This window comes from Typopeltis vanoorti, chromosome 7 (genome assembly GCF_054136105.1).
Source record: "Typopeltis vanoorti isolate ZY-2024b chromosome 7, IOZ_Tvanoo_1.0, whole genome shotgun sequence".
Lineage (NCBI taxonomy): Eukaryota > Metazoa > Arthropoda > Arachnida > Uropygi > Thelyphonidae > Typopeltis > Typopeltis vanoorti.
Window position 1 is genome coordinate 74,685,841 of NC_143555.1, and position 27,363 is coordinate 74,713,203.

Here is a 27,363-nt window from a genome sequence, read left to right on the forward strand (position 1 = left end):
TTCAGCAGATGGGCTTCTGAGTCTTTATTCTGAACTTTAGGAGGCTGTGAAGTAGCCGTTGATGTAGGTGAGCTAATAGAAGAGAATGTTCCTTCTTCAGATTTTCTATTATGTGGATTATGCAAACATCCTCTGTAGTTGGCAGTGTGAAGACCGCCACAGTTGGCTGGGGTAGATTTTGACCTAGAGCATGTGTTCGTTGGGTGACCGACCACACACTTCAAGTATTTAAATTCGGCCCTACACATTTTCTGGGCATGCCCAAACTTTTGACATCTATGGCATTGCCCAGTTGAAGCTCTCTTCCTTAACGGTTCTACCGAGATTTTCAATCCACAGATGGTCGTCAAGTCATATATGAGTTTGTAGGTTTGACTGATCTCAATCAACACTAGTGGCATTGGGGTCTTGTCCCGCCTGATCCTTTATTTGTGGTAAATCATTCAGGTGCAGATGTGTAGTGATTTCGTCTGTGGAGACATCCTCAGATACACCTGTGATCACTACCTTGAGATTTTTTTCAGAACCAAGTGAGAATGTATGATACTGAATTCCTCTGGTATTTAATTCGGATGTTAACCGACGATAGTCCATAACAGTCTTGGGGTGAATTTTACCACAATGGAAAGAATGTCACAGATGATATTAAGAGATCTTTAAGTTGTTCATTGTATTCCTTAGTGGCATCCATTTATTCTTTTCAGGCAGTAATCGGGGGGATCTTTTTACTTGAGGAGGTAGGAGAGTCTGGGACAGAGCCATCTTCTTCCATTACATCCACATTTGGTGGTTCGGAGGTTGCAGTTTTGCGCGCGCGAACCTCCTGTTAATCAGTGTGGTCAGTAAGGGAATGATCTTCAGCTGTTGTTGCTTTTTCGGTAGCGCTGTCTTGAAGTAGTTCTAAAAGTTGAGCGTCGTCTGTATCAACTTCTTGTATTTCGTGTACTACTACCTTATCTGGTCATTTTGTGTGAAGCAGATTTCCTATATGCTTGAAAATTGCCAGGAGCTGCTTGAAATTAAGTTCCTCATACGGTGCATCTATGGTTGGACACACGTTTTGTTCTGTGGAACAGGACATGACTTTCCTTTTCCACAGTATTGTAATAATAGGCAATTTCTAATGCAGTAACTGACGCAATGAAACAATGGTGATGCTGATGGCAGTAGGCCTAGCGTATCGCCCATATTTTGAAAAAAGGTTGACTTACCTACTTAAGTTGATTATTTGAACCTGTTTGAGAACCAAACCGGTTGACTATACCAATAGGACTATTCACTGCCAATAAATATACTTGTTAAATTCCTTGAATCACATTTTATATCAAATGTCAGAATCACGAATCACATATATAAGCACTTGGCAACCGCCATGACAGACGATCATCTCACTTGTTTTATTTTGATGCAAGTTGCTTCTTAAATAATTTTTTATTCGTTTCAACACTTAAAATGAGCGATTCGCACTTGCATTTGAAATAGGCATCGTCAGAAATATTTTTAAAAGTGTTTCTGCTTTCGAAAAAGTAGACTCTTAGCATATCCTTTATAAATTTGTACATATTTTTAATTGAAGAATCTTCTTCCTTTATCATTATTAAAAATTGCTTAACTTCGTCAATAAATTTTTCTGAGTTAATATCAGTCCCATAAGTTTGTAAAATATTGTTAATACTAGTCTTATACTTCTCTTGATCTCTAACTTTCTTCAAAAAATGTAAAACATATCTGTCTAAATCGCTTTTTGCTCTTTCATTAATTTCCAAACTTAGCTTATCACAAATGAGATTAAAAGTATTAACAATGAAATTTTCTTTCTAATGTAATATAATCTCATCGTTAGATATTGTGAAACTTCGTCACACATTTTCCCCCCGTTTTTTTTTAACTCTTTCCTTCTCATTTTTAAATTTTGTCTCCTCTGTTAATAAATTCGCTTCTTCATTTAGAGCAGCAAAATCATTTCTTATATCTAAAATAAACCCAACTAAAGACTGTAACAAATTATTAGCTAAAACAAACAAACAAAAAAAAAAATCAATATCGGGATCTTGTCCTGTTAACTTTTATGGCAAGATGGAGATCAATCCTTTGGATTTTTATCCCGTATGATACGTTTTAATTATATTATTTAATGAGAGAAATTTTTGAGCGCTTGGCTCGCCCTAATTAGAGCTGTGTAGAATTATTTCAATCTGTGATCAGAGCCGCCTTTGGGCGTTTGTGTTTCCATCTGTCATTTTCATCGTAATCTGATGATTCACGAATGAGTTGGTTGGGATGGAGTTATGCCTGAGCAAAATACTTGGCTGCTATCTGGAGGAGAAACGTAGGTATGTCTGGCAGGGAGGGCCGATTTAATCATTAGGCGAACCTAAGCAATCGACTAGGGGCGGAAAGACTTTGGTGCACATGTGCTTGTGAGAGTATGGCAAAATATATATATATAAAGAGACAATGTATAGGGGCGCCTAAATTTTCTTTGCTTAGGGGGCATCAGATACTCTCGGACCGGCCGTGCTGGCAGATTTCCGTCTTGGTGGAGGATAGTGTTCCTTACAAACCATGGGGCATCGAAGTTCATTCGGAGTCATTTATTTTGCATTATTTGTAATCTTTTGATGTTGCTAGGACAGGTGGCTCCATGTTGGTGAACCATAAGTTAATGTGGGTCTGAGGATTGCTTTGTATATTCTTAGTTTGTTTTCTGGACTGCCTTTGCTTCTTCGGTTGAGTAGAGGGTAGAGTTGAACTATTGCTGAGTTAGCTTTGTTGCAGGCATGAGAGATATGGTAGTTGAAGTTGAGTCGGTTATCTAGTTTGATTCCCAGGTATTTTACTTCTTTTTGCCATGGGACATCAGTATTGAACATTGTGACTACTCCGTGGTAGTTTGCTTTCTTTCTTGTAAAGAGTATGGCCGTGCCCTTATCTGCATTGATGTCTATTCTCCATTTTCGAAACCATTTTTCAAGATTTCTTGCTGCATTTTGTAGTCATTATGTGGCTAGGTGTGGCTTGAGTGATCTGGCTAGTATCGCCATGTCATCTGCATAAAAAGCGATGATGGTTGATGGAGTGTTTGGGACATCTGAGATGTAAATATTGAAGAGTAGTGGCGATAGAAGGGAGCCTTGCAGGACACCTGCTATGATACTTCTTACAGTGGATCTGAGGCCATGCAGTTTCACTTGAAATTTTCGGTTTTTCAGATAAGAGTCTATGATTTGGATGAGGTTTAGTGAGTATTTTGCTGTTATTAATTTGTGGATGAGGCCTTTGTGCCACACTTTATTGAAGGCTTTCGCCACATCCAGGAAGATTGCCCCTATATGTTGTTTCCAATCGAATCTGATAGTTATGTATTCTATAAGTCTGTTAACCTGTTGAGTTGTGCAGTGACCTGTTCGAAAACCAAATTGTTCTTTTGGGATTAGGTTCTAGATTGTCCGTTTCGTTTTTCAGTATTACTTTTTCTGCTATTTTTCCCAGGCCTGACAAGAGGCTGATAGCTCTGGAATTCTGGGGGAACTGAGGTGCTTTCCCTGGCTTGTGGATGAGTATCTTAAATAGTAAATTATAAGTTCTTAAATTATCAGAACTTGCCATTCTGATAACTGAAGGGTCAGATAAATGATAGATTACTTACCGGACATTAGTAAACAGTGAATATTTTGAACCAATCATTATTTCTGAACTTTATAGAATATGGTTTATTAATATACTTAAGTGAACAGAATTTTTTACAAATGAGAAAGAATAACCTGTGAAAAGGTTTATGTGTTGGCAGTACACGTTAATTCATTTTCACGGCATTGATTACAACACAGAATGACAAGAAAATAATATTTATTAACTTATTAGCTGATATTTTGTTGGTATTATATCTAGTAAACTTATGTGTTGGCAGTACATGTTTTTCCAACATAGATAGTGCCTAATTAGGACTTTAGTTTCTTGTATTGTTGGTTACAATTTTTTTAAACTAGTCCCACTGTTATACCAAATTGTTGTTGTTTTGCATACTTTGACAAACTGTTCTTGTTCTCTGAAGATGCTGGATATATTACAAGCAAAATATCAGCTAATAAGAAAATAATTAATATTTATTAACTTATCATTCTGTGTTGTAATCAATACGATGAAAATAAATTAACAGGGATCTAGTAATTAAGTCAAATGCTTAGCAGGTTTTCTGGGTAAGACTTACATATTGGTTATCTATAATGGGATTACTTAAGGAAATTAACAATGTATGTTATATATTAATTACAAAAAACATAAATTACAATCCATATAAAACATCCTAAGAAAACCATTCAGGAAGATCTATCAGCTGTTTCAAAACATCCATAAAAACAGTTCTCCATAAAAATAATAGAAGGATTCTAGGTCAACTGGTTCATAAGTGAAATAAATGAAGGCTTAGGCCATAAGCAATCTCCAACTTCAGATTACAGATACATGACAGTCAAGGAATGTTGCTAGTATTAAACCAGAAAGGGTTATGTAAAAATAACAGAATTATAGACTAATTAATTCTAGCCAATTAGTTGTTGAAGTAATTATATATATATATATATATATATATATATTTTTTTTTTTTTTTTTTTTTTTTTTTTCCCACAAGAAGTCAAGCTAGGGTTGAGGGCAGCAAATTGGTAATGTAGCTTGCATCCCTTTGTGTGTACACATATTCTAGATGTGATGGTCAAAACATCCAGCAAATTTATTTTAATTTAAAGGTTATTACTCCTACAGGGTAAGAGTCTCCATACACTACAACAATAAATTGTAAATGACACTTAAGTCTCACATGACACAATATGGCATGCAATTTATTTTTGATTTCTTGTTCTTTCCAACATTTTATTTTTTTTAAAAATAAATATGCAACTTTTTCTGATTATAGCTGTCACACTTGCTTTAGAACCTTTAACCCTTAACCTACTACCTGTAAGTAAAGGGTTGTAGGAACAAACGAACACATGCACACACACAAGAGAGAGAGAGAGATTGGCTAATGACCTACTATTAGGATAATTAAAGCAGGAGAAGGGGAATTTATAAGGGATTTACATTTGAGGCAGTCCATCAATGGTTTTTTAATGAGTTAAACTGTTCTGTTAAGGTAAAAATACATTCTGAGTAAAACATGCTTTTATAATACATATACAACCTTGTAAACAATGATTTGTTTAGGTAATTGTTAATTGCTGTTTTGGATATTACAGTTTTAGGCTGTTTCTGAAGATCACCTGATAAAATTACATTTGACATATTATATATTAATGACTGTAACGCTTCTGGTTCAGTGCACTGGGTAGCTTCATCAACAATACAGCAAGTAAAGAAGTCGTTCTTTTTCTTTACAAAAGCAGGAATAAGATGGCAGTTATTAAGAGTACAAAGAACAATATCACACCTTTCAAAAATATCATTTTTAATCCTTTTCTTCTTCTCATCTTTTTCAGCTTCCTGCAAATCATAATACGACTGTACATTTTCATACAGTTTACTAAGCTCATATTCTTTTCTTAGAATTTCTTCAATGTCTGCTCCATGTGTTTTCATAATTGATATTTCCTGGTGGTATGCACTAATTTCTTTATCCCAGTCAGAACTTGTCATGTTTGTTTCACTGAACTCTCTATCTACTAATTCTTCTAATAAGAACTCTTTTATGTCAGAAACAGCACATCCTGATTCAGCAACATGAATAAACTGCATTTCTTTTTGACCTCTGTCTTTATAAAGTTGATTTATTTGCTTAAGTAAGCAACCAATTTCATTGATTGCTGTATTTGACTTGGAAACAACTAAAAGCTTTTCTGGTTTATCTATACTTTGCATATATAAAATCTGTTGAATTACTCCTATGATGGTATGAGTCTTCCCAGTCCCAGACACACCTTCCAACATTATTATTCTAGGCACCCCATCTTTACTTAGTACTGAATATGAGATATTAAGTATTGCTTTCCTTTGCAGGTCATTGTAATTTCCAAGTGCATAAAAATTTAGGTCAGTAGCACAAGGGATTTTTGCAATTTTATAGGGTTTCAAAATTTCCTTTTTTAGTGGTGTTAATTTGAGCTTTGCAATTGCATCAAACTGCCTTAAAAATGGTTGCACATCACACTGTACAAACATGCGCACAAAATGTAAGTTGTGAATATTAATATTTTGACATTGTATCTTTAGATAGAGAATTGATCGTGTACCATTACAAAAGATATGCTTACCACCTGAAGTTGTGTCACTAGAACTACCAAACAATGGCTTTAAGCTTTTTTCTGTTATATAACCAAAAATCTGTTTAGTAGATTCAATTTGCCAGAAACTTATAATTACAAGATGACCTTTGGATGGTAATTTCTTTCTTGAAATATTATCATTTGAGATTTCAGTTTTACATTTTAAGATGCACATATCACTTTGGCTTCTCTCAACAATCTCTAAATGCAGCCACAAATTCCTGCAATTATATTCTGTTTTCTGACATACAGTCTCCCATACTTCATAAAAAAGCAGTGTCCTATATACTGATGAATATTCCCAAAATGAGCTGTATGAATGTTTTACAGTGCAAATTTTATCTGAAGAAAACTTCTTAGTTACCATCAATTCTGGTGGTTTATTAGAAAATTGTTGCTCTTTTATCCACCTAACATTCCAGCATAACATATTATATAAAATATCATCTTGAGTAACAACTGCAGGCTCATTATTCTCTGTTTCAAAATATCTAGTGTTGCTGCTGCTGTTACTTATATTTACATTAGGAATGTTATCCTGTGCATCTTTATTCATTATGAGAGCAGGATGATAATCCACCTCATTTTCCCTTACCACTGTCTGAAGAGTAGTACTGTAATCCTCTTCAATGGAATTCTTATGATTACTTAATTCCAAGCGAGAATTTGTATAAGGATTCATATGCTGAACTTTACAGTCCTTTTCTCTTACTAAATCTTTGGAGGCCTCCATATTAACAAGGTTATCAACATAAGAGTTTGCATTTGGAACAGTGGCATTTGCATTGGCAGCAGGTTCTACCAAGACAATCTCTTCTTTTTCTTGTACTACATTTCCAGTATTTAATGGATTCATGGAACTATGGTAATAGATATTTTCTAAAGCATTCTCTGCTCTACCATGCGGCTCTGGACTATTGTAATTTTGAGATTTATGGAGTATTTTTAATGAACTTTGTTCTAAATTTTTCTTAAACATTGTTTTAAGTAAGTGCAGTGGATTGTGAAATTCTGATTTCATTCGCAAATCCGAACCACCACCTGGAATGGGAATCCGATAACCCATTTTTTTCAGCAACTGATTTTTGATATTACTTTTAGTTTTCAAGGCCTGTCGTTTCTTCTTTAATGATGTTTTCACCATCAGATCATTGATTGCAGATATCGCATGAGAAGCTTCTTCACATTCCACTTGTAACTTATGCAAATGATTCTGATCCTCCTGAGTTATCAAGTTTTTTGTTCCCAAACTGTTAAATTGATTGTTGTAACTTTCAGTAGATATCATAATAGTTGTTTGATTAAGTTTTCTACCTGTGTGATTCAGTTGTTGTGAAGCAGTTTTAGAAGCTGGTGTCATTTCAAGTGTTGCTGTATTTGGTGAAATATGATTTCTCAATGATGTATCATCATTAGGAAGAAAGATTTTTAAATCTTGTTCTGAATCTTGCTGTACCATATTTGATACTGAACAAACACTCCCATTAGTAATGTAACTTACATTTAAATTCCTCTTCATAGTTTCTCCATCTGTAACTGAATTCTGAGGGTCCATTGCATTTACCACATTATCTTTCAAATCACTTTGAAGAACACTATTCAGATAAAGTTCTTTGTGTTGCATATTTCTCTGAGATGCATTCTGAGTTTCTGATGTCTTTATGTACAAAGAATTTGGTAATAAACATTTACTCATTTCTAAAGCATTTTTGTCATTATCTTCAGTGGATTTTTTCGATGAAAAACTAAGGTTGTCTTGCTGCTTATCTATTTCATAGACAGTTTCAAAATTATCATTTTCTGGTTCTTCATAATAAGTTTCCTCTTCTCCCCAGAAAATTCGCTGCATAAGATCTTTCTCTGAAAGAACATGGTTCTGATTATCAAACAAATCATCATACTCCTCAGTATGCATTTCCATATCTTGCAATTCATTATTTTCTTTTTGTCCTTGCTGCCAAACCAACTCTTCATCATCGGATATGGTAATTATTTCAATTTTTTTTTCATCTATGTCCAGACAATTCCATTCCTTAAAAGATTCATTACTTATTTTTTCTTGATGGATTTTTTGTTTTTTTAGGAACTGCACACTATGACAGGATTCTGTATCAATGCTTCTGCTATTGGCTGAATGCTGATTCTGACCTTTTACTGTCTTCAGAAAGTTAGCGCTTTCTGCATTTCTATTAATATCATGAGATGTATCAGTCTCTGATGAGTGCAGGTGATCTTCTTTTATAATATCAACATAGACATCACTGTCAATTTCCATATCTGTATTCTGTTCAGATGATATCATAGCAGGAACATTTTTGCACTTTGCATCTTCATTTGTAATTTCAAAGCTGGAAATGTTTTCTTTTCCATAATTACCACACAGAGAATGATTCTTTTTAAAGTAAATGGAACCTGTATCATCTTCATCTGAAGATGATACTAGTCTTTGCTTTTTATTTAAATAATAACTTTTAATTTGTTTCTTTCTTTTGCGGAAGGCAACACAATTTTTATAATCACCACTTGAGCTTTCTGAACTGCTAAGAGAGATTTGTGTAGATTTCTCTGACTCCTCACTAGAATGCTGTTCAGTGGCTGATAATTTATTTAATTCAATTATCCAATTATCAACTTCATCCAATGTATCTGTACAAAACTGATAAAAACGTGAACACATACCTTTTAATTTTACATCCTTAGGTAAATCTCTTTGAGATTTTGTGGATTTTTCTGGCAAGATCTTGATATGATCAGTTTCTTCACCTTTATCAACAAAAGCCAAAACCTCTCCATCTTTTGATTCAATATTTTTGCAACTGTTAACCATTTTTGAAACAGAAGAAAAACAATCACACAATTTTCTATCACCATCCTGTGCTGATTTCTCCTTGTTTGAGGAAATCCCCTGATTTTTATTTCTTATGCACATATGATTTGTCTGCTGTTCAACATTCTTTGAATGGATAGCAGTGCTGGAATTACAGATGGAATCTTCCATGCCACTATTTACATGCTGCACAAATTCTTTTAGCTGTTCCTTCCATTTGTCAAAATGAAATTTTATACCAGTGGGACAGATGGCATCCAATGGCCTTTCTTCTATCTTCTTGGATTTCTGAATCTCACAGCTTAATCTACTAGCATTTCTAAAATTACTATCATCATTATTATCATATTTCTTTTCCCCACTGTTCTCTACAACATCACCTTCAACATGCTTTACAAGTTGTACTGAACTAAATGAAGATTTCACATCTGACACGTTATTTTCTTCTGCAAGAAGTCTGTCTCCCATACACACATGACTGGTTTCCATTTTACAAAAAACACATTCATAGTAATCTTTACAAAGAAATGGCACCATAAAACTGAGCTTATAATCTTCATTAAGAGGATACAGTGGTCCAAACTTAGTTTTTTGTCCATTGATCAAAAGGCTATTTTTGTGACTTAAATCTTTCACAACCCATTTTCTATCCGTTGTCATCTGAAATAATATTGAACCTACACATTTGTCGTTGTTGAGATGAATGCATATTGGTTCTCGAGAGGTTCCTAAACTTTTTAAATACCATTCCTGATCATTTTCAGTGGAAGACATGCAACCTAAAGAGAGCAAAAAATAATGAAAATTAAATGAATTGAAGTGAAACTGTATTAATATTATTATTATTGCATGACACCTTCAAGGAGTTCGAAGACTCATCGAAGGAAGGTACCTACTATACAATTATCTGTCTCTACCACTCAATCCGCTAACTACAGTCAACTGCATCATCTACACCAATGCCACCTACTGCCCACCACCACTAGTATTTTCACATACAAACACAAATATCCATGCCCACAGCAGGATTTGAACCCGTAGCCTTTTGGATGGAGAGCAGATACACTGACCACACAGCCAACCAGATTGGCTTTCATTTTACAGAATTCATTTTTGTAAACTATAATTCATAAAATATCCCAAGCATGGGATTTTCCTTTAGTGCATACTAATGCACTCATATATACTTGTTATATGTATATTTTTAAGGCTAAAATCTGTATGCAACTTAGCTTAAACATGGCATCAAACTACATTTCATGTGTTCACAGAGAAATTTACATATAAATATTCAAATTTATTTATTTCGTATGGGGTTCCCCCTTTCCTTCCCTACCCCTTAGGATGGGTTGAGCCCTCCTAATGAGGGATTAAGTATGTATTTTATGACTGTATATCTGTGTGTGTTCACAGGATTGGTTTGGCTGTTCTGACAAAAAAACCAGATTTTCGTGAAAAAGATCCTCCACCTCTGTATGAGACCACCTAACTCACCTTTAGTCGAAAGAGACCAGATAAAGATTCCTCATGTCTTGGATGGGAATCGAACCCAGGTCTTTCTGACCAAAGGTCTTCATCAATACCGACTGAGCTACAGAGGCTCATTCAAATGACCAATACTTTAAACATTCATCAAAATAATATGCTATGCTGAAATAATTACTAGTACATTAGTTTTAGAATGAATTGTACTGATATGGATATTTCTGTCATCAGATGTATTCTATACTCCAGTGGTTACCAAACTGTGCACTGCAGCACTCTGAAATATTCCAATATTTTCACTGAAATGACACTTAGTCCATGTGGTTTCAGAACTGGACCATTGATGTGATGACAGGAAGGACATCTAAAGGACAACACTGTACAAACTACTAATCATTTCGCTTTTACCACTGCTAAGTTGTAATGCTCAGCGAATCTTAATTCCATCTGCGATGTCATATTTGTGCGAGGCTGAGTTTTTGGCAGTTGCTGTGATAAAAAGCAAGTATCATGCAAAAATCAACATGGAACCGAAAAGGAGAGTGGCTGTGTCCAGTTTGATTTCAAGATTTGAGAAGATGTGCACTGAACAACAGGCTCACCTGTCCCACTAATTGCAATTTATTTATTCAATGATTTGATTGTTCGAAACATGTTTCGAACTTATTTAATACTTTTTTACATTAATTGTTTGTGAATTTGAAATATCTATTTCATTTTTTTTTTAACTTAACCAACCTAACTGCACCAACTGCGCACTGCGATTGTTAGGTAGGCCTATGTTTTGATTTTGGGCTCTGTGGAAAAATCCTGATACACTAAGGATGTCACGAACTGAAAAAGTTTGGGAACCACTACTATACTTTATACAAAGTGCACAAATATTCTCCCACAGAGTCAACTGTATACCTTGTATTCTCAATAGTATATAGTTAACTCAGACTTGGAACTGCAATTACGACGCCATTCAGTTGGCTTATCCATTCATTTCTAGTAGACTGAATGAAGTTCAGAGGTCACAGTGTAAGGGTAGCCACAATAGCTCATAGGATTCGTGTGTTGAGGCTTAAATTATCAGATCCCTCTTTACATCCCAGTCCACCTGCAAATGCCCATAGAGGGCGCACCACCTAGATAGGACTTTAGTTTCACTTTGTATTTTATTTGTGTGCATGTTCTTACAAAAAGTTTTTTGTAACAACAATCCCCGAAGATGTCTCTGTGATGGAGATGAAATATTGGAAGTATTAAAATTAGTTTTAATCCTTTCTCAGTGCTGTTAATATTCCATTAAACCTCTAACATGAGCTCATAGGATTATGTGTTTATTGAAGAACACACTGACAAGCAGAGACAAGGAAATTATCATCCCTCTTTATAATGCTTTGATACTGCCTTATCTAGTCCACTGTGCATTGATCTGGTCATCTGGGTTTTTTTTGGGAATGTGTAGAGAATCCAGAGGTGAGTAACCGAAGCAATGACAAGTCTACAGAATGTACCTTAGGAGAACAGATTGAAGAGGGATTGCAGAAGTTGGCTGATAGGCAGAAAAGGAGGAATATGATAGACATTTAAGCTATTTAAAGGATTTTATAGGAATGATTACAGAGGAAATTTCCTTTGGACAGAAAAAGTAGGGATCATCTCTGGAAATTGAGTAATAGCATGATTAGCAAAAGTATGAGGACTAGATTTTTTGCTTGGAGAGTGATGGATGATTGGAATGAGCTGCTGGAGCTGGTTTTGAGTAGTCTGTCAGTGCATGAGTTCAAAGCCAGATATGACAGGTATCGTTCTTAGTGAAGAGTAAGTGGGCCTCTCACAATAGATCTAGGACAACATGAAAACAACAACAATAATAATTATTATTAACATCAGACCTCCGCAGAGTCAAAAGACTCACTGCACAAAGTCTACATTCTCATGCAAAAAGATCATTGAACCATGTCTTAAACTCATTCACAATTCCTGCACACACTTTCATGCAGTGCATTCCACTTATCAATCTCTCTCCATGCAAAGAACTTGCTCCTCACTCCCTTACTCAGACTTTCCTTATACAGCTTCCACAGATGGCCTTTTGTTTTACCATTTCTCCTTCTACTCTATGAATGCAAACTGCATTCCCTCAGTCTGTCCTCCAATCCCACATTCCATAGACCTCAAACCGATTTAATGAACCTTCTCTAAACCCTCTCTAATATACATCCTCATCCCCTGATAATCAGGCAACCAAAACTGCACACAGTAGTCCACATTTGGCTTGATCAAGATCTTATACAAAGGAACTATAACCTCTTTGCTTCTACATGTCAAGGTCCTCTTCATCAGTCATAGTCTACTTGTGATGTTCTTACACTTTTAGCAGTGTTATCCATAAACTTCAAATTTCTGTCCACCGTCACTTCCAGATCTCTCATCTCTTCCACCTCCTTCAAAATTTCTACATTAATTGTACACTCTGCATCCTATCCTTGTCAACCAAATTTCAAGACCTTGCACTTTGTGATATTAAACTGACAGTTCCACTGACTTGCCCACTCAGAGTCTATTTAGCTCCTCCTGCAAGACTGCAATATCTGCTCCGCTTCTCATAGTTCTTCCCAAATCTTCACTGGCAAACAGTTGCACATCTCACAGTAAGATGATTTCAATATCATTAACATATCAGTTAAACAATAATGGAACCAAAAACACATCCCTGTGGTACCCCCCCCCCCAAGTGACCTTCCTCTTCTGGGATACCACACCTCCATATAACCTACTGATACCTATCTGACAGCCAATGATGTATCCAGCTCACGTATCTAATCCCATCCATTTCAATTTAATCACGAACTTATCATGTGTGGCAACATAAAAGATCTTTGAAAAATCTAAGTATACTACTGTATATGCATCTCCCTTATCCGATGAATCTGTTGTAGTACATAACCAGACTGCTGAAACATGACCTCCTAACAAATCCATGCTGATCATCCTAGTTATACTACTATAATCAATCCAATTCTGAATCCTAATCCTCACCAACTTCTCTAACACCTTAACAACTTCGATAATTTGTAGCCTTAGTCCTGCCCCCCTCCTCCCTTTGTGAAGTGGAACCATTTTTTTCACTTTCCACTCTTTTGGGATTTCCCTTTTGCAAAGGTCACATTATGCAGGTGTGCGAAGTGCATCATTAATTCCTGGAGCATTCCTTCAAACAAATGGTAATATACTGTCAAGTCCTATAGCCTTATTAACATCACTTTACTTAATTCCTTATATACTTTCTGCTAACTCACTGTCTCTCTTCCATCATACCCTCTACACTCCAGTTTCTCATGATGTTCACCTTCACAAGGATGAAATACCCTGATAAACTGCTCATTGACCACTTTGACTATATCCTCTGCATCAATTACCATTCTAATTGTCATCCACTAATGCTATCCTGACAGTCATTTTTTTCTTCTACTTGCCATACATTGAAAGAACTCACAAGAATGTTTCTGGCCTGACTAGCTAATTTCTGCTCATACTACACTTTTGCTGTCTCTACTAACCAATTGGCATGCATTTTGCAACTGAGGCTTCATATAACTGTACTTCATGCAACTGATTATTACCAACATTCATCTTGTGTTGTCTCTGCAGTGCCTTCTCTCAGATTTCATGCTAAATCTCTTCATTCATCCATTTTACCTCTAGCTTATTTCGCCTCATCACCTTTCAAATACACTAGAACAGTGCTGTTTTTAAACAGCTCCTGATCAAGGCTCAAGTAACAACTGTCTCCTCTCCAACTCAACTGCTCTTTTCATGCCATAGCTTCTAGTTGTCACCTGAACTTTTCATAGGTCACTGGCCTTGCAATTTCATATACATCCCTTCTTCACAGAAATTCTCATATGATTGCCAACAATTCAGTTGATCACCAAGGCAATTGTTGCCAAATGGGAAACATTACACACCCCACTTTCAAGCACATCCTCTGATGATATGATCAAATCCAAACTCCCAACCTTTGTGTGTCCTCCATTACATATAGTTGCCCTTAAGAACAAGAAATGTTATTGCTTCATTCCAATCAATACTTTCATAATTAAAACCACCCATAATAATCACTCTTCTCTTCTCTTTCTCACTAAGCCAAGTTGCCTACACATTTCTGTGTCTCCAACTAAATATCTCATCACAGAATGGTGGGTGGGATTGTGAGCTCACAGCAAACTCAGTTTTAATACTGATTTAATGTTTTGATAATTAGTGATTGTAGTATTCTTGTGTATGACCGTATGGGTGATTGTGTTTATGTATTTTTGATATATTTATATCATATAATAGATAAGCTGCGTTATTCATGGCAGATAAGAATGAGAACAATGGCAGTTAAGTCATCATTGCGCAGAGGATCTGACATGATAGATTTTGTGCAATGTGTGTGTGCTTGCATGTGTGCTATGCATTCAATCCCAAGAGAAAATGGATTGTGGTTTGAGAGTGGCAGTAGAGAGAGTTGTAGATGTTTTACAAGCCAGAAATGTGAAACTTGCCTGGGGGGGGCAACGAAAGTTAGTACTGAAAGCCATGAAACCCAAAGTATTGATGTGAATGGAGTGCGTGGTTAAAATTATGTATTCTGCAATAGTTCAAGTTCAGAAGTTCAAGAGAACATAGAAGACCTGAATAAAGAAATAACTCATCTGCATGTAGACCTTCACAGGACAAAGTGTGAGATTGAAAGGCTATAGAAAAAGCAAGAGATTAGTTGAAATGAGACAGAAAAAAAGAAAGAAATCTGATGCCAATAAGAAAATTGTGAGAACAAATGAGAGAGAGAGAAAGAAAGAGTGTAAGCAGATAATTTTATTAATGCTATGAATACAGAAAGGGAAGGTGAAAGAATTGATTGTTGTGGCTGGACCAATAATCCGAGAGGCGAGAAGTTTTGTGAGGGAGGATGTGAAAGTTATTGGAAGAAGTAAAAAGTAGATCAAGAAGGTAAAGTATATGTGCTATGATAGAGGTGAACTGAGAAGGAGGATGATGATAGCTAATGAATCAATACACAGGCTGTACAGAAGGATGATGGCCTGAGTTTGATGGACTTAAAAATTTGTACAATGCCGATGGACTGCACTTAAATGGGTTCAGAGTTAGGTGTCTAGAGAGTTCTGTTCATTGAGACTGTGGAAGTGCAAAGTCAGAAAAACTAAAGAAATTGAAACAGATGCAGAAGAGTGTGTGAAGCCACTGATGAAGTGAATAAGTGTGTATATGAATGAACAAAAAATGTGGAATCTAGTCTCTCATGCAACAATATTGAATGGCATAGTCAAGTGGTTGGGAACCAAAGGAAATGCTACACAGTTTCTATATACTAATGCTAGAACCAAGGTATAAGAGGGAGGAGCTTTAGGCACTGGTTAGTGCAACTTCATTAAACGTTATAGCTATTAGTGAAACTTGGCTAACAGCAGATGATGTAGTTACAGGGATAGAATTTGAAGGGTTAATATTTTCAGGAAGGATAGAGCAGGATAGGGAGTTGGACACTGCTGATGACAGCAGATGAACTGTAACTAACAAGAGTAGGAGACAGTCATTCAAATGGCAGTTCTTTTGAATCGATCTAGTGTGAAATTGAGGCCAATAGGACAAAATATTAAATTGGTTGCTGCTATAGGTCAGGGGGGGTACCAGAGATAATGTAGATAACATGCATCAGCAGGACAGTACAATGACTGCTAGTTAAGTAATTATTATGAGGAAATCCAATTACAGAGACAGACTAGAGAAGGAAAGATCACATGTCAGGAAGGAAATGGAATTTATACACTTAGTGAGAGATAATTACTTGAAAGAGAATGTGATGAAGAGGACTCGGGGTACACGAGTGCTGAATCTTATTACAGGATGTCCAATACAAAGGTAGCTACATTGCTTCCGATTAGGTAAAGCGATTTGTGGTCTTGATTTGGAAGGCAGCAAAACGTGGAAATCTCAGTTAAGAAGGGGTATATGTGGAACTACAAGGCAGGTGATTATAATACATTTAGAAGGTAGCTTGAAGTAGTATGATGGCATAAAGCATAATAACCACTTAGCTATGAGTGGTTAGTGTATCTGTCCTCCAGCCAAAAGGCTGTGGATTCGAATCCCGCTGTGGGCATGGATGTTTTGTGATTGTCGTAAAAATACTAGTGGTGGTGGTTAGTTGTAGAGTAGGTGTCCTCCCTTGATGAGTCTTTCGACTCCCTAGAAGTGTTATGTAATAAAGCTTAACGGTATAACTAACACCAAGAGGAAAAAATACATTTATTAAACTCACTAATATTTCGCTGGTTTTCTTCTATCTAGCATATGACAGGCACATAGCACTAAATCAAGTAATTGTAGAAACAATTTAAATTATTATTGACACCTAATGTCCTTATGCGTCACCTTCTATGGGTCATATAACTGCAAAGTTAATTCAGAGAACTCTGGCTATTAGGTCTTAAAATGATAGGCTCCCAGATCTTTGGTAAATTAATGCAACTATATTTGTAGAGGTTGGAAGAGTACTTCATAGTTGATGCTGATTCTAAGAAGAGCCTCTCATTTCTGCAATGACTTCTATATAATAAAGATGTTTTTTCTCCATCTGATTCCATGTGAAGGAGTGTCCAGAGCATGGTCTGTTAATCCTGATTTGCCATACAGATGATCTTCGATGTAATTTTAAGGCATATGTTAACTGATCTACCAGTCTGTCCAAAAGTAGACTAATTTGCAGCCACAGGGAAGATTACACACTCCTGGGTGTTCAAGAGGATGTAGTCGATCTTTATAACATATAAAAGTAGCTAGCTGAACGAAAGTTTTGAAAGTGGTGTGGAGATCATATCCGCAAACAATTTTGGCTATTTTTTTCTGAAGTATCCTTGACATATGGAATGGGAATGGTTTTGCTGTGATCCTGTGTGTTGGTGCATATAATATTTTATATGGTCTGTAGCCATTGGCTGAAAGGGTGTTGCAAAGTTGCATGGGCTGTGTCACATTTGAACAAATAGTCCAGGCTCAGTAAGTAAGAGTTTGAGGATGCCATACTATTGAGAAGACTATCATTTTAATAGCCAGAATTCTCTGAATTAACTTTGTCGTTATCTGACCCATAGAGAGAACCATGCAAGGATATTTAAATATCAGTTACAATTAAACCAGTTTCTACAATTACTTGGTTTAGTGCTGTGTCCCCATCACAGTTATTGTGCTCAGATGATTAAAGGGAAATATTCAGTTATTTGAAAAAATAATGCAAAATTGGACAGAATAATAATAAATCAATGCAATATGAAGAGCTTGTAAGATGATTTAAATAGGCTAACAATATGGGCAAAACATAATAGATGTCAATATAATGTGGAAAAGCGTCAAGTTATGCATTTTAGGATACAAAGATTACAAGCTGTGTATCACACCAAGGGAACTGCACTCCCGGAAATTGATGAAGTCAGGGATTTTTGGGAAATAGTAGTAGATAGAGGGAATATTGCTAAGGTAGCCGGGGTAGCTTATAGGATTACTTGGTTATTATACTCCCTGATTGTTGAAGAACACACTAACAAGCAGAGATAAGGGACTTATCATTTCTCTTTATAAAACCTTGATACAACCGCTTCTGGATTACTACTCAGATCTGGGTCACTAGGTTCTCTGAAGATGAGGAAGTGGTGGAGAGGATCTAGAGGCGAGTTTTCTGTGGAATGCTCCCTATGAGAATGATTGAAGGTTTTTGTGGATTGCAAAAGTTGGTTCTTACCAATTGGACAGAGAAGTTACCAAAATGGTTTTATAGGATTGATGCAGGGGAAATGCTTCAGCACTTAGCTAGAGGGAGCAGAATAACAGGCCACCCTGGAAGATGGGCAAAAATGTGGTTAGCAAGGAAATGAGAGCTAGATTTTTCACTTGGAGAGTGGTGAATGAATGGAATGGGTTGCCTGAATCAGTTATAGGTGCTTTATCTGTTAATGGTGTCAAGAGAGGTATGATCAATACAGTGTTGATAGACTGGGTCTATCAATGCTGTATTGATCATACTTCTATGAGCTACCTGTACAATAATAATATCAACCTGCACCTCACACCATACTGCTTCAAACTACTGTCACTATTTTACCCTTGTATGTCAATCTTCTGCAGACATAATATTCCTGCTATATATCAGCAACACTCCCTGCCCATTGCCCTTCCTATCCTCACAAAAAACAAAACTTTCAATTTCTACTCACATCAGCATATCATTCTTTTCCAACCATGCTTCACTTATTCTGGCTATTTGCAAGTGAATAAATTGAATCATTGCATCAATTTCGTCTCCCTTATTTTTGATACTCTCAGCATTCATGAATAAGCATAGCAAATCATTTCTTGGTCTATAATCAGTCTATAATCTCTATCCATAATCACTTCAGTTTTCACCTAGTCCTCTCTTGCAATCATTTACATCACCACTGACTTCTGCTGATATTTTGTTTGCTGAGTGGAGATGGGAATTGGGTGACCATGCAGATGCCATAGTTGAGCTATTAAATTATCACTTTATTAAAATGTTCCATCCTGGTACTACAGGTTTTATTTTTAGAAGGATAATGAGTGGTGAAGTGTTAGAAGTGAATGAAGAGGATGAAGAGGATGTATTCCAAATACTGAGTATGCTAAATGTCAATAAAACAAGGGGATAGATGGAATTTCACCACATATTTTAAGAGAATGTGCTGCCATTAACTTGGCTGTTTAATGAAAGTGTGGCAGATTCCTGGAGAGTGGAAGGAAGGATAATACCATTGCATAACTATGGTTATAGAATGGAGGTATCAAATTATAGTCTTGTTTGTATTTCTTCTGTAGTTGTCAACATTTCAGAAAAATTGGTAAAAACTCATATACAGAACCTTTTACAATAGAGTAACAAGAACAGTGGATGATGTAAAGATATACACTGCCATTTTCTTGGATTTTTCCCAAGGCATTTGACAGGGTGCCAAGTTGATTTTTAAGTTGCTTCATATGGGTTTGGATATCAGGTTAGTGGATTGGGTTGGCGACTGGCTCTCTGATAGATATCAGAGAGTTTTATATTGGAGAACAGTATCAGAGAGTAGGAAGGTTACAAGTGGAGTTCCACAGGGTTCAATCCTGGGACCATTGCTGTTCAGTTATTTGCAAATGATGTGAAGCTTGGGAGGGTTATTAGTAACCCTCCCAAGCTTCACATCATTTGCAAAGCTTGGGAGGGTTATTAGTAAAAGTGCTGATGCTTTGGCTCTTCAAGAGGATTTGAATAAGCTGGAAAGGTGGGAAATGAATGGGGATGTCAATTTAATGCAACTAAATGTAAGGTTTTAAAATTTGGGATCCAGAGATGGGATGCCTTATACTCACTTAGTAGAGTTATGCTGGAAGAAGTAGAAGCAAGGGGATCTTGAGGTGATTGTGAATAGAGATTTTAAGTTCTGAGAACATATTGCAAATGTTGTGAAGACATCTCAGAGAATTGCAGTAATGTTGAGGAGAACATTGCTCACAAAAGATAAAAGTGTGCTGGTGCCATTGTATAATGCTTTGATGAGACCACACCAGGATTTCTGTGCTCAGATCTTGTCACCAGGATTTTGAAAGGGATGAAGTGACCTTAGAGAGGGTGCAGAACTGATAACAAAAATGATATCAGGAACGTACAACACTGATTATGAGGATAGACTGAGGGTATATGGACTGCAGAGTTTTTCTGGATAGAATGCAAAGGGAGAATGCAATGTAGTCAAGACATTTAAGCTGTTGTGGGTTATCGTATTAACACAGGAGATTTTGCATATGGTAGAATGAGGGAAAGGAGCAAGAACAAGGGGACCATCCCTGGAAGTTGCAAAAGAAAGTGATGAGTAAAAGGGTAAGATGCGAGGTTTTTTGCATCGAGTGGTAGGAGCATGCAATGCATTGTATGAGAGGGTGGTAAATGTGCAAACTGTAAATGATTTTAAGGAGTAGTATGATAGATTTTGTGTTGTCCTCCTATGATGAGTCTTACGACTTCATGGAGGGTAGGAAAAAAAAAAAAAATAATAATCTCATTTCATTTCCAGCAGCAACCTTTTCAGATGACTAATACCAAAGCCATTCAAATGTAGCCATCACTCTTATATAGTTCCATAAGGTTAATTTCAAGCCTTATTTTCCTTGAAACATAATAAGAACATAGTTATTACTAAGGCCAACAACAAGGTCATGCAGTTGTAGTTCATGATAAGAACAATTATTTTAGAAAACTTAATCTTCTACTTCAAGATCATGCTATGTACAGAATCAGTAACAGAGAACCAACTCAATCACAAATCAATAAACTTAACAGCCTCATGGAACAGAGTTCATCCCTGGGATGAAGAAACAGTATACAGCCTAAAAGTTCATCATGTTTTCACTCTAAGACTATATGGCCTTCCTAAATTATATAAAGAAAACGTACTGTTAAGACCTATTCATTATTTTGAATAGGTCTTAACAGCACATGTCCAACTTATAAACTCTCAAAATACCTATCTAATCTTCCTGAATTTATGACAGAAGAGGAAACTCTGCTTCTGCCATAAAAATTCAATAGATTTTAAGAATAAAATTTCAAGATTGTCCTTACAACTCACAGATCTTCAAGTAAGTTTTGATATAGTCTCACTCTTTACAAATATCCCTCTGACAGATATAATTGAATTACTTCATAATGACTTTCCTCTCTGACAATGTCAAATTGTTTGCCTTTGTCAGTCCCACAGCCTTATTAACATCTACTTTCTTAACTCCCCAAACACCTCTTGCTCACTTATAGTTAGTGTCTCATTCCCATCATTAACTACTCTCAATCTCTGCATGAAGTCACATTCACAAGACTGAAAGACCTTTATGAACTGCTCATTAAGTATCTCCACCACACCTTCTGCAACAGCTGTCTTTACACTATTTTCTCCAATGAATGTCATCCTTCCATAATCATTCTTTCTTTTGCTGGCTACATATCGAAAGAACTTCTTAGGATTCTTTTTGGCTTCACTAGCTAACTGCTGTTCATACCTCACTTTAGCTACCCTCACCAACCAAGTCACATGCCTTGCCTGGTCTTTGTAATCCTCATGGAATTGGTTATTTCCACTTCTCTTATGCTGCCTCCATAATGCCCTTTTTCTCAGTATCGCATGCTTAATATCTTTATTCATCCATTTCACACCTACCTTATTTAACCTTCTCACCCTTGGAATACATTCAGACATTGTAGCTACTAGATAGTTTTTGAAAACCCCAAGCTGCATTGATCTCTTTTCCAGCTAACTCCTCATTCCATGCTACACCTGCAAGCTGTCTCCTGAGCTCCTCATACCCCCCCCCCCCACACACACGTAGTTCCATATATAACCTTTTCTCACAGAGGTCCTCACACTGCTAGCAACCACCGAGGTATTCACCTCACGGTCACTTTCACCACTTGGTAGGTGATTTCACACCTCATTTATAATTACATCCTCTGATGAGAAGACCAAATCCAACCTCAATCCTCGCATGCCCTCTGTTACATACTGTCTGAGGTAGTTATCCCTCAAAAACTCATTTTCTTTAATTCCAGTTGCTATCTCATCATTCCATTCTATATTGCCATAATTAAAATCGTCATATAATGATCACTCTTTTCTTATTTGCTTGGCTAATTTGGTCATACATTTCATTATCACTACTATCCACATTACCTGGTCTATAAGATCATCCAACCAAGTATTTCATTCCATTCACCTCTATCTCACACCATACTGCCTCAAAACAACTGGCACTATTCCTTCTTTGTATAGACTTAACTCTTTCTCTATCATCAATAGCGCACTCCCTCTTCCTTTTTACCTTTTCTATCCTCACGAAACAAATCATATCCTTTCATCTCTATTTGTGTCAGGATGTCGCCCTCATCTCTTTATCAGCCTCCTAAATTCATTCTCTGTAAGACAAGGTGGTGGATTTTCCCTTCAGTCGTTTCTGACCCTAGGTGACTTTGCAGGCATTGCCCACAAAGCATTCCTGGTGAGATTTTTACAGGGTAGTTCACCACCCCCATTTGATCCCAACCCAGGACCAGCATATTGCAGGGATGTATTAATGACTGTAATCCATGTGTTCATAGGACCGGTTTGCCTGTTCTGGAGGATGAAAAATCCGATTTTCCGGGTGTCCCCCCCCCCCCCCACTTCAATATGAGAAGACTGGCTAATTCACCTTTTGTCAAAAGAGACCAAATAAAGGTTCCTCACATCACTGGACAAAAATTGAACCCAGGTCTTTCCAACCAAAGGGCTCCGTCTATACTGAGTGAGCTACGGCGGCTCTAGTGAGACAAGGAGACAGCCACAACAGCCCCCCCCCCCCCACCTCAATATGAGAAGACTGGCTAATTCACCTTTTGTCAAAAGAGACCAAATAAAGGTTCCTCACATCACTGGACAAAAATCGAACCCAGGTCTTTCCAACCAAAGGGCTCCGTCTATACTGAGTGAGCTACGGCGGCTCTAGTGAGACAAGGAGACAGCGACAACAATCCATTTTTGCCGTTGCTAGAGTGATTACAAACCACTGAAAGATAACAAGCATCTCCTTATAGATGGCAAAAGCAGTACAAAGTTTTGCATATGCTGACTACAGCAGAGTTGATATTATTGTTCACTGTTATTCAGAAATATGAAAGTATATCAACACTAGAAAATAAATATGGAAAAATGCAATGCCATGCACATTATTATTATTATTATTATTATTATTACCACGGGCTACTCCAGGAGTCCTTAGACTCATCGAGGGAGGCCCTAAACATCATGTTCACACAGCTGTTCAACATTCTCACAGTATCTATCATACCTTGCCTTGAACTCGCTCACTGTCATAGCACCCACAACAGACTCTGGCAGCTTATTCCACTCACTTACCACTCTAAAAGTAAAGAACCCAGCTCTAACACCCCTGCTAACCACGCTCTTGCCCAGCTTCCATGGGTGTCCCCTAGTTCTCCCACCACCAGTCCTGATCTCAAAAATATCATCTGAATTAATCCTATAGAATCCTTTTAGCAATTTGAATGTCTCAATCATATCTCCCCTTTTTCGCCTATCAACTAGTTTCTGCAACCCACAAATCTTCAACCTGTTCTCATATGGTGCATTCCATAGACTTGCTATCATCTTAGTCACTCGCCTCTGGATCCTCTCAACCTCCTCCCCATCAAGAAGGAACCGAGGTGACCAAATCTGGGCACAGTAGTCGAGATGAGGTCTTATCAGGGCTCGGTACAGAGGTACAATAACTTGTTTTTCTCTGCTCGTCAAGGTATTTTTCAACAACCAAGTGAGTTGATGAGCTGATTTAGCTACTTTCGCAATGTGCCCCCTAAACTTCATCTCCCTATCCACCAATACTCCCAAGTCCCTGGCCTCATCAATCTCTTGGAGTACAGTTCCACCAATGTGGTATACTGCTGCTAATCTTTTCACTCCGAAATGCATAACCTTACATTTTGTCACATTAAATTGACATCCATTCTCCTTAGTCCAGAACTCCAATCTATCTAAGTCATCTTGCAAGACTTTGACATCTTCTGCATTCACTATCGCCCTACCCAACTTTGCATCATCAGCGAACAAATGAACTGTCCCACTTAGACCATTCCCTATATCGTTAATGAACAGATTAAACAGCAGTGGTCCAAGAACAGAACCCTGTGGCACACCACTAGTCACAGGCCGTTTTTTGGACTCGACTCCTGAATAAACTACTCTTTGATATCTCTCCATCAACCACCCAGCTATCCATCTCACCAACCCTATATCCATTCCCATATGTTGTAGTTTACGGATTAGAATTCCATGTGGTATCCTGTCAAACGCCTTTGCCAGGTCCAGCAGTATCACTGTAAACCCATTTCCCTTATCCAGTTCAGCCGTCACCCTGTTATAAAACTTTAGCAAGTTACTGAGGCATGATCTACCCTTCACAAAGCCATGCTGTCCTGTGTACAGTATCTCATTTTCATCAATCCATTCCTGTATTTTTCCCTTGACTACTTTCTCCAAGACCTTGACAACGACTCCTGATATGCTGATCGGTCGGTAATTTGCAACCATAGTCTTGGATCCTCCTTTATGCAGTGGAACTATTTTCCCCTCTTTCCACGCCTTCGGGACTAAGCCAGACCTGAGACTCAGATTAAACAACATGGTCAAGGGCACTGATAATTCATTAGCCGCTTCATGCAAGACCCGTGCCGGTATACCATCCAATCCCACAGATGTATTCACATTAAGGTTCTGTAATAGACTATTCACCTCCACTTCATTCATCACAATTCCCATATAAACTAATGGTTCCTTCATTTTTTCAACGTCACCACCTGGATGATATACTTTTGCAAAGTGCGCGCTCAGTAACTCCACTATATCGACTGGTTCACTGAACTCTTTACCATCGTCATTCCTTAAAATCATTTTGCCATGTACAGTTTTTTTCTTGCTTGCAGCATATTGAAAGAACTGTTTGGGATTCTCTTTTGCTTGCATAGCTAGTTTCCTTTCATAATCGGCTTTTGCTGTTTTTACCACACTCGTTACCCTTCTAGCCTGTACTTTATACCGTTCGTGTGCCTGCAGGTCACTCCTATCTTTAAATTCCCTCCATAGTTGTTTCTTTTTTTGCAGCTCAAGCTTAATGGTGTTATTCATCCATTTAACCCCTCCTTGTTTCACTATTCGGACCTTAGGTATACAATCAGCCATAACCTCTTGTAAATGCTCTTTGATCACTTCCCATGCTCTATCGACGTCCAGCCCTTGCAGTTGTACATGCCATGGCACTGACCCAAGGAATCTCCTAAGCTTGTCATACTTGCCAGCACGGTAATTCCACATATACCCTGTCTTAATCACAAATTTCACACCTTCAGCCACCTCCCAGGTCAAGACCTTATGATCACTCTCACCAATAGGTGGCAACATGGTCATATTCATTACAGTCAAATTCTCAGATACTATTACCAGGTCAAGCACTCTCACACCCCTAGTATTTTCAATTACATGCTGTTTCAGATAGTTATCCCTTAATAATTGAATAAAATCCATTTCCTTCCTCACATGTGTCCTCTCCTCCTTCCAATCAATGTTACCATAGTTGAAATCCCCCATAATAATTACCCTCCTTCCACTCATTTCATCAATTTGTTTATGCATACCATCTCCAACATCTATTCCATCACCTGGTCTATAGCAGCACCCAACTGTATATTTTATTCTGCCAGTATCAATCTCACACCAAATAGCCTCAAATGAGCTCCTTTCACTATCCTGCAATACTTCAATTCTCCTTGGCTGCAGTTCATCAGCTATCATCAATAACACCCCTCCCCCAATTTTATTCTCTCTGTCCCTCCTAAACATACTATAACCTACACATTCTATCCCACTAACTATATCATCTTCACTAATGCCAATAACCTGTGGCCAGGAAGAGCCAATCAAGGCCAAAAATTCTTCCTTCTTGTTCCTAATACTCCTGGCATTAGTATACATGAATTGCAGTGTTCCCTTTGTCCCACCCCTATCTTGATGCGTTATTCTAAATATCCCATTCCCATTTTTTGTTCTTATTGCTGGCTCAGGTACATTATATACATTTTTACACTCAACTGTCTCACTGATGTCTGGATATCCACTTCCCCCCTTCCTTGGTAGTTCTAGTTTCCCTGGTTCTGCACATCCATTTTCACTTCATTCAGTAACACTTTTTCCAGTCTCCGCACACCAAGTCCATTCAAATGCAGTCCATCCATCTTGTATAAGTCCTTTCGCCCATCAAACTCATTCCACACGTCCACAAATTCCACACCACACCGTCCGCATAACCTGCGCATAATATCATTTGCGATTATGGCCCTCCTTCTAAACTCCTCTCTGTCATACCGCGGTAACAGACTCACCATTCTAACTCTGTCACTCTTTTCTTTCGCTACCTTTAACAATACTTTCAAGTCCTCTCTCATAAAAAATTTATCACCTTTCAATTCATTCGTACCAGCCACAATTGTTATTTCTTTCACCCTCTGTTTTTGCACTCTAATGCTCTCACTTACATCCTTAAATTTCGCACCCGGCAAGTACGATTTAGTTACACTCCCATCTATTACGCCTCTTAATAACGAGTCACCATACAATACTCTCTCCTTCATTTCGGAAACTCGCCCACGCTGTTTATTTCCGTTAGCCGAATCACTCTGGAAAGAGTTTTGCAGGTGCTCTAATTTCCGCTGCGCATCTTGTATCACTGCACGCAGCCTAGCGATCTCACTTCCTACAAATAATTCCTCATTTTTTTTATCATTCAAACCATTTTCTCTTTCTGTATAATTGCTCTCACTCTTTCTTAGATCACCGCTCACATTGCCATCTTGTACACCGCAATTCCCTATCGTAAATTGGAAAATCAAAAAACAAACAGACTATTCTGGATACTATTAACATCAATACATACTTTCCAATTCTCGAGGTAACTACTGAAGAGGAAATTGTAAATGAACAAGAATGAGAAAAGGTTTATTAAAAACTAATAGAAATAATTTCTCAAACGAGGTGGACAAGTATCAATAAGGAGCACAGCAAGGACCTGTAACCAGTATCCCCTTTCAAAATTATGATACTTCATTAATAACATCAATACACTGATGAAATACACATACACAGTGCACAAAAT

The 27,363-nt window shown here is 37.3% G+C and overlaps 1 protein-coding gene across 3 annotated transcripts in view; it reads right to left on the reverse strand.

Moving 5' to 3' along the window:
- Positions 1-4,719: 4,719 nt before the first annotated feature.
- Positions 4,720-27,363, reverse strand: part of LOC150104785 (uncharacterized) — a 33,015-nt gene continuing 10,371 nt past the window's right edge. For all 3 annotated transcript variants that reach the window (XM_090395350.1, XM_090395349.1, XM_090395351.1), the window contains one exon: positions 4,720-9,863. In XM_090395350.1, the coding sequence (XP_090251476.1) occupies positions 5,095-9,858 (4,764 nt within the window). In that variant the 5' untranslated portion in view covers positions 9,859-9,863 and the 3' untranslated portion in view covers positions 4,720-5,094. The remainder of the gene's footprint in view (positions 9,864-27,363) is intronic.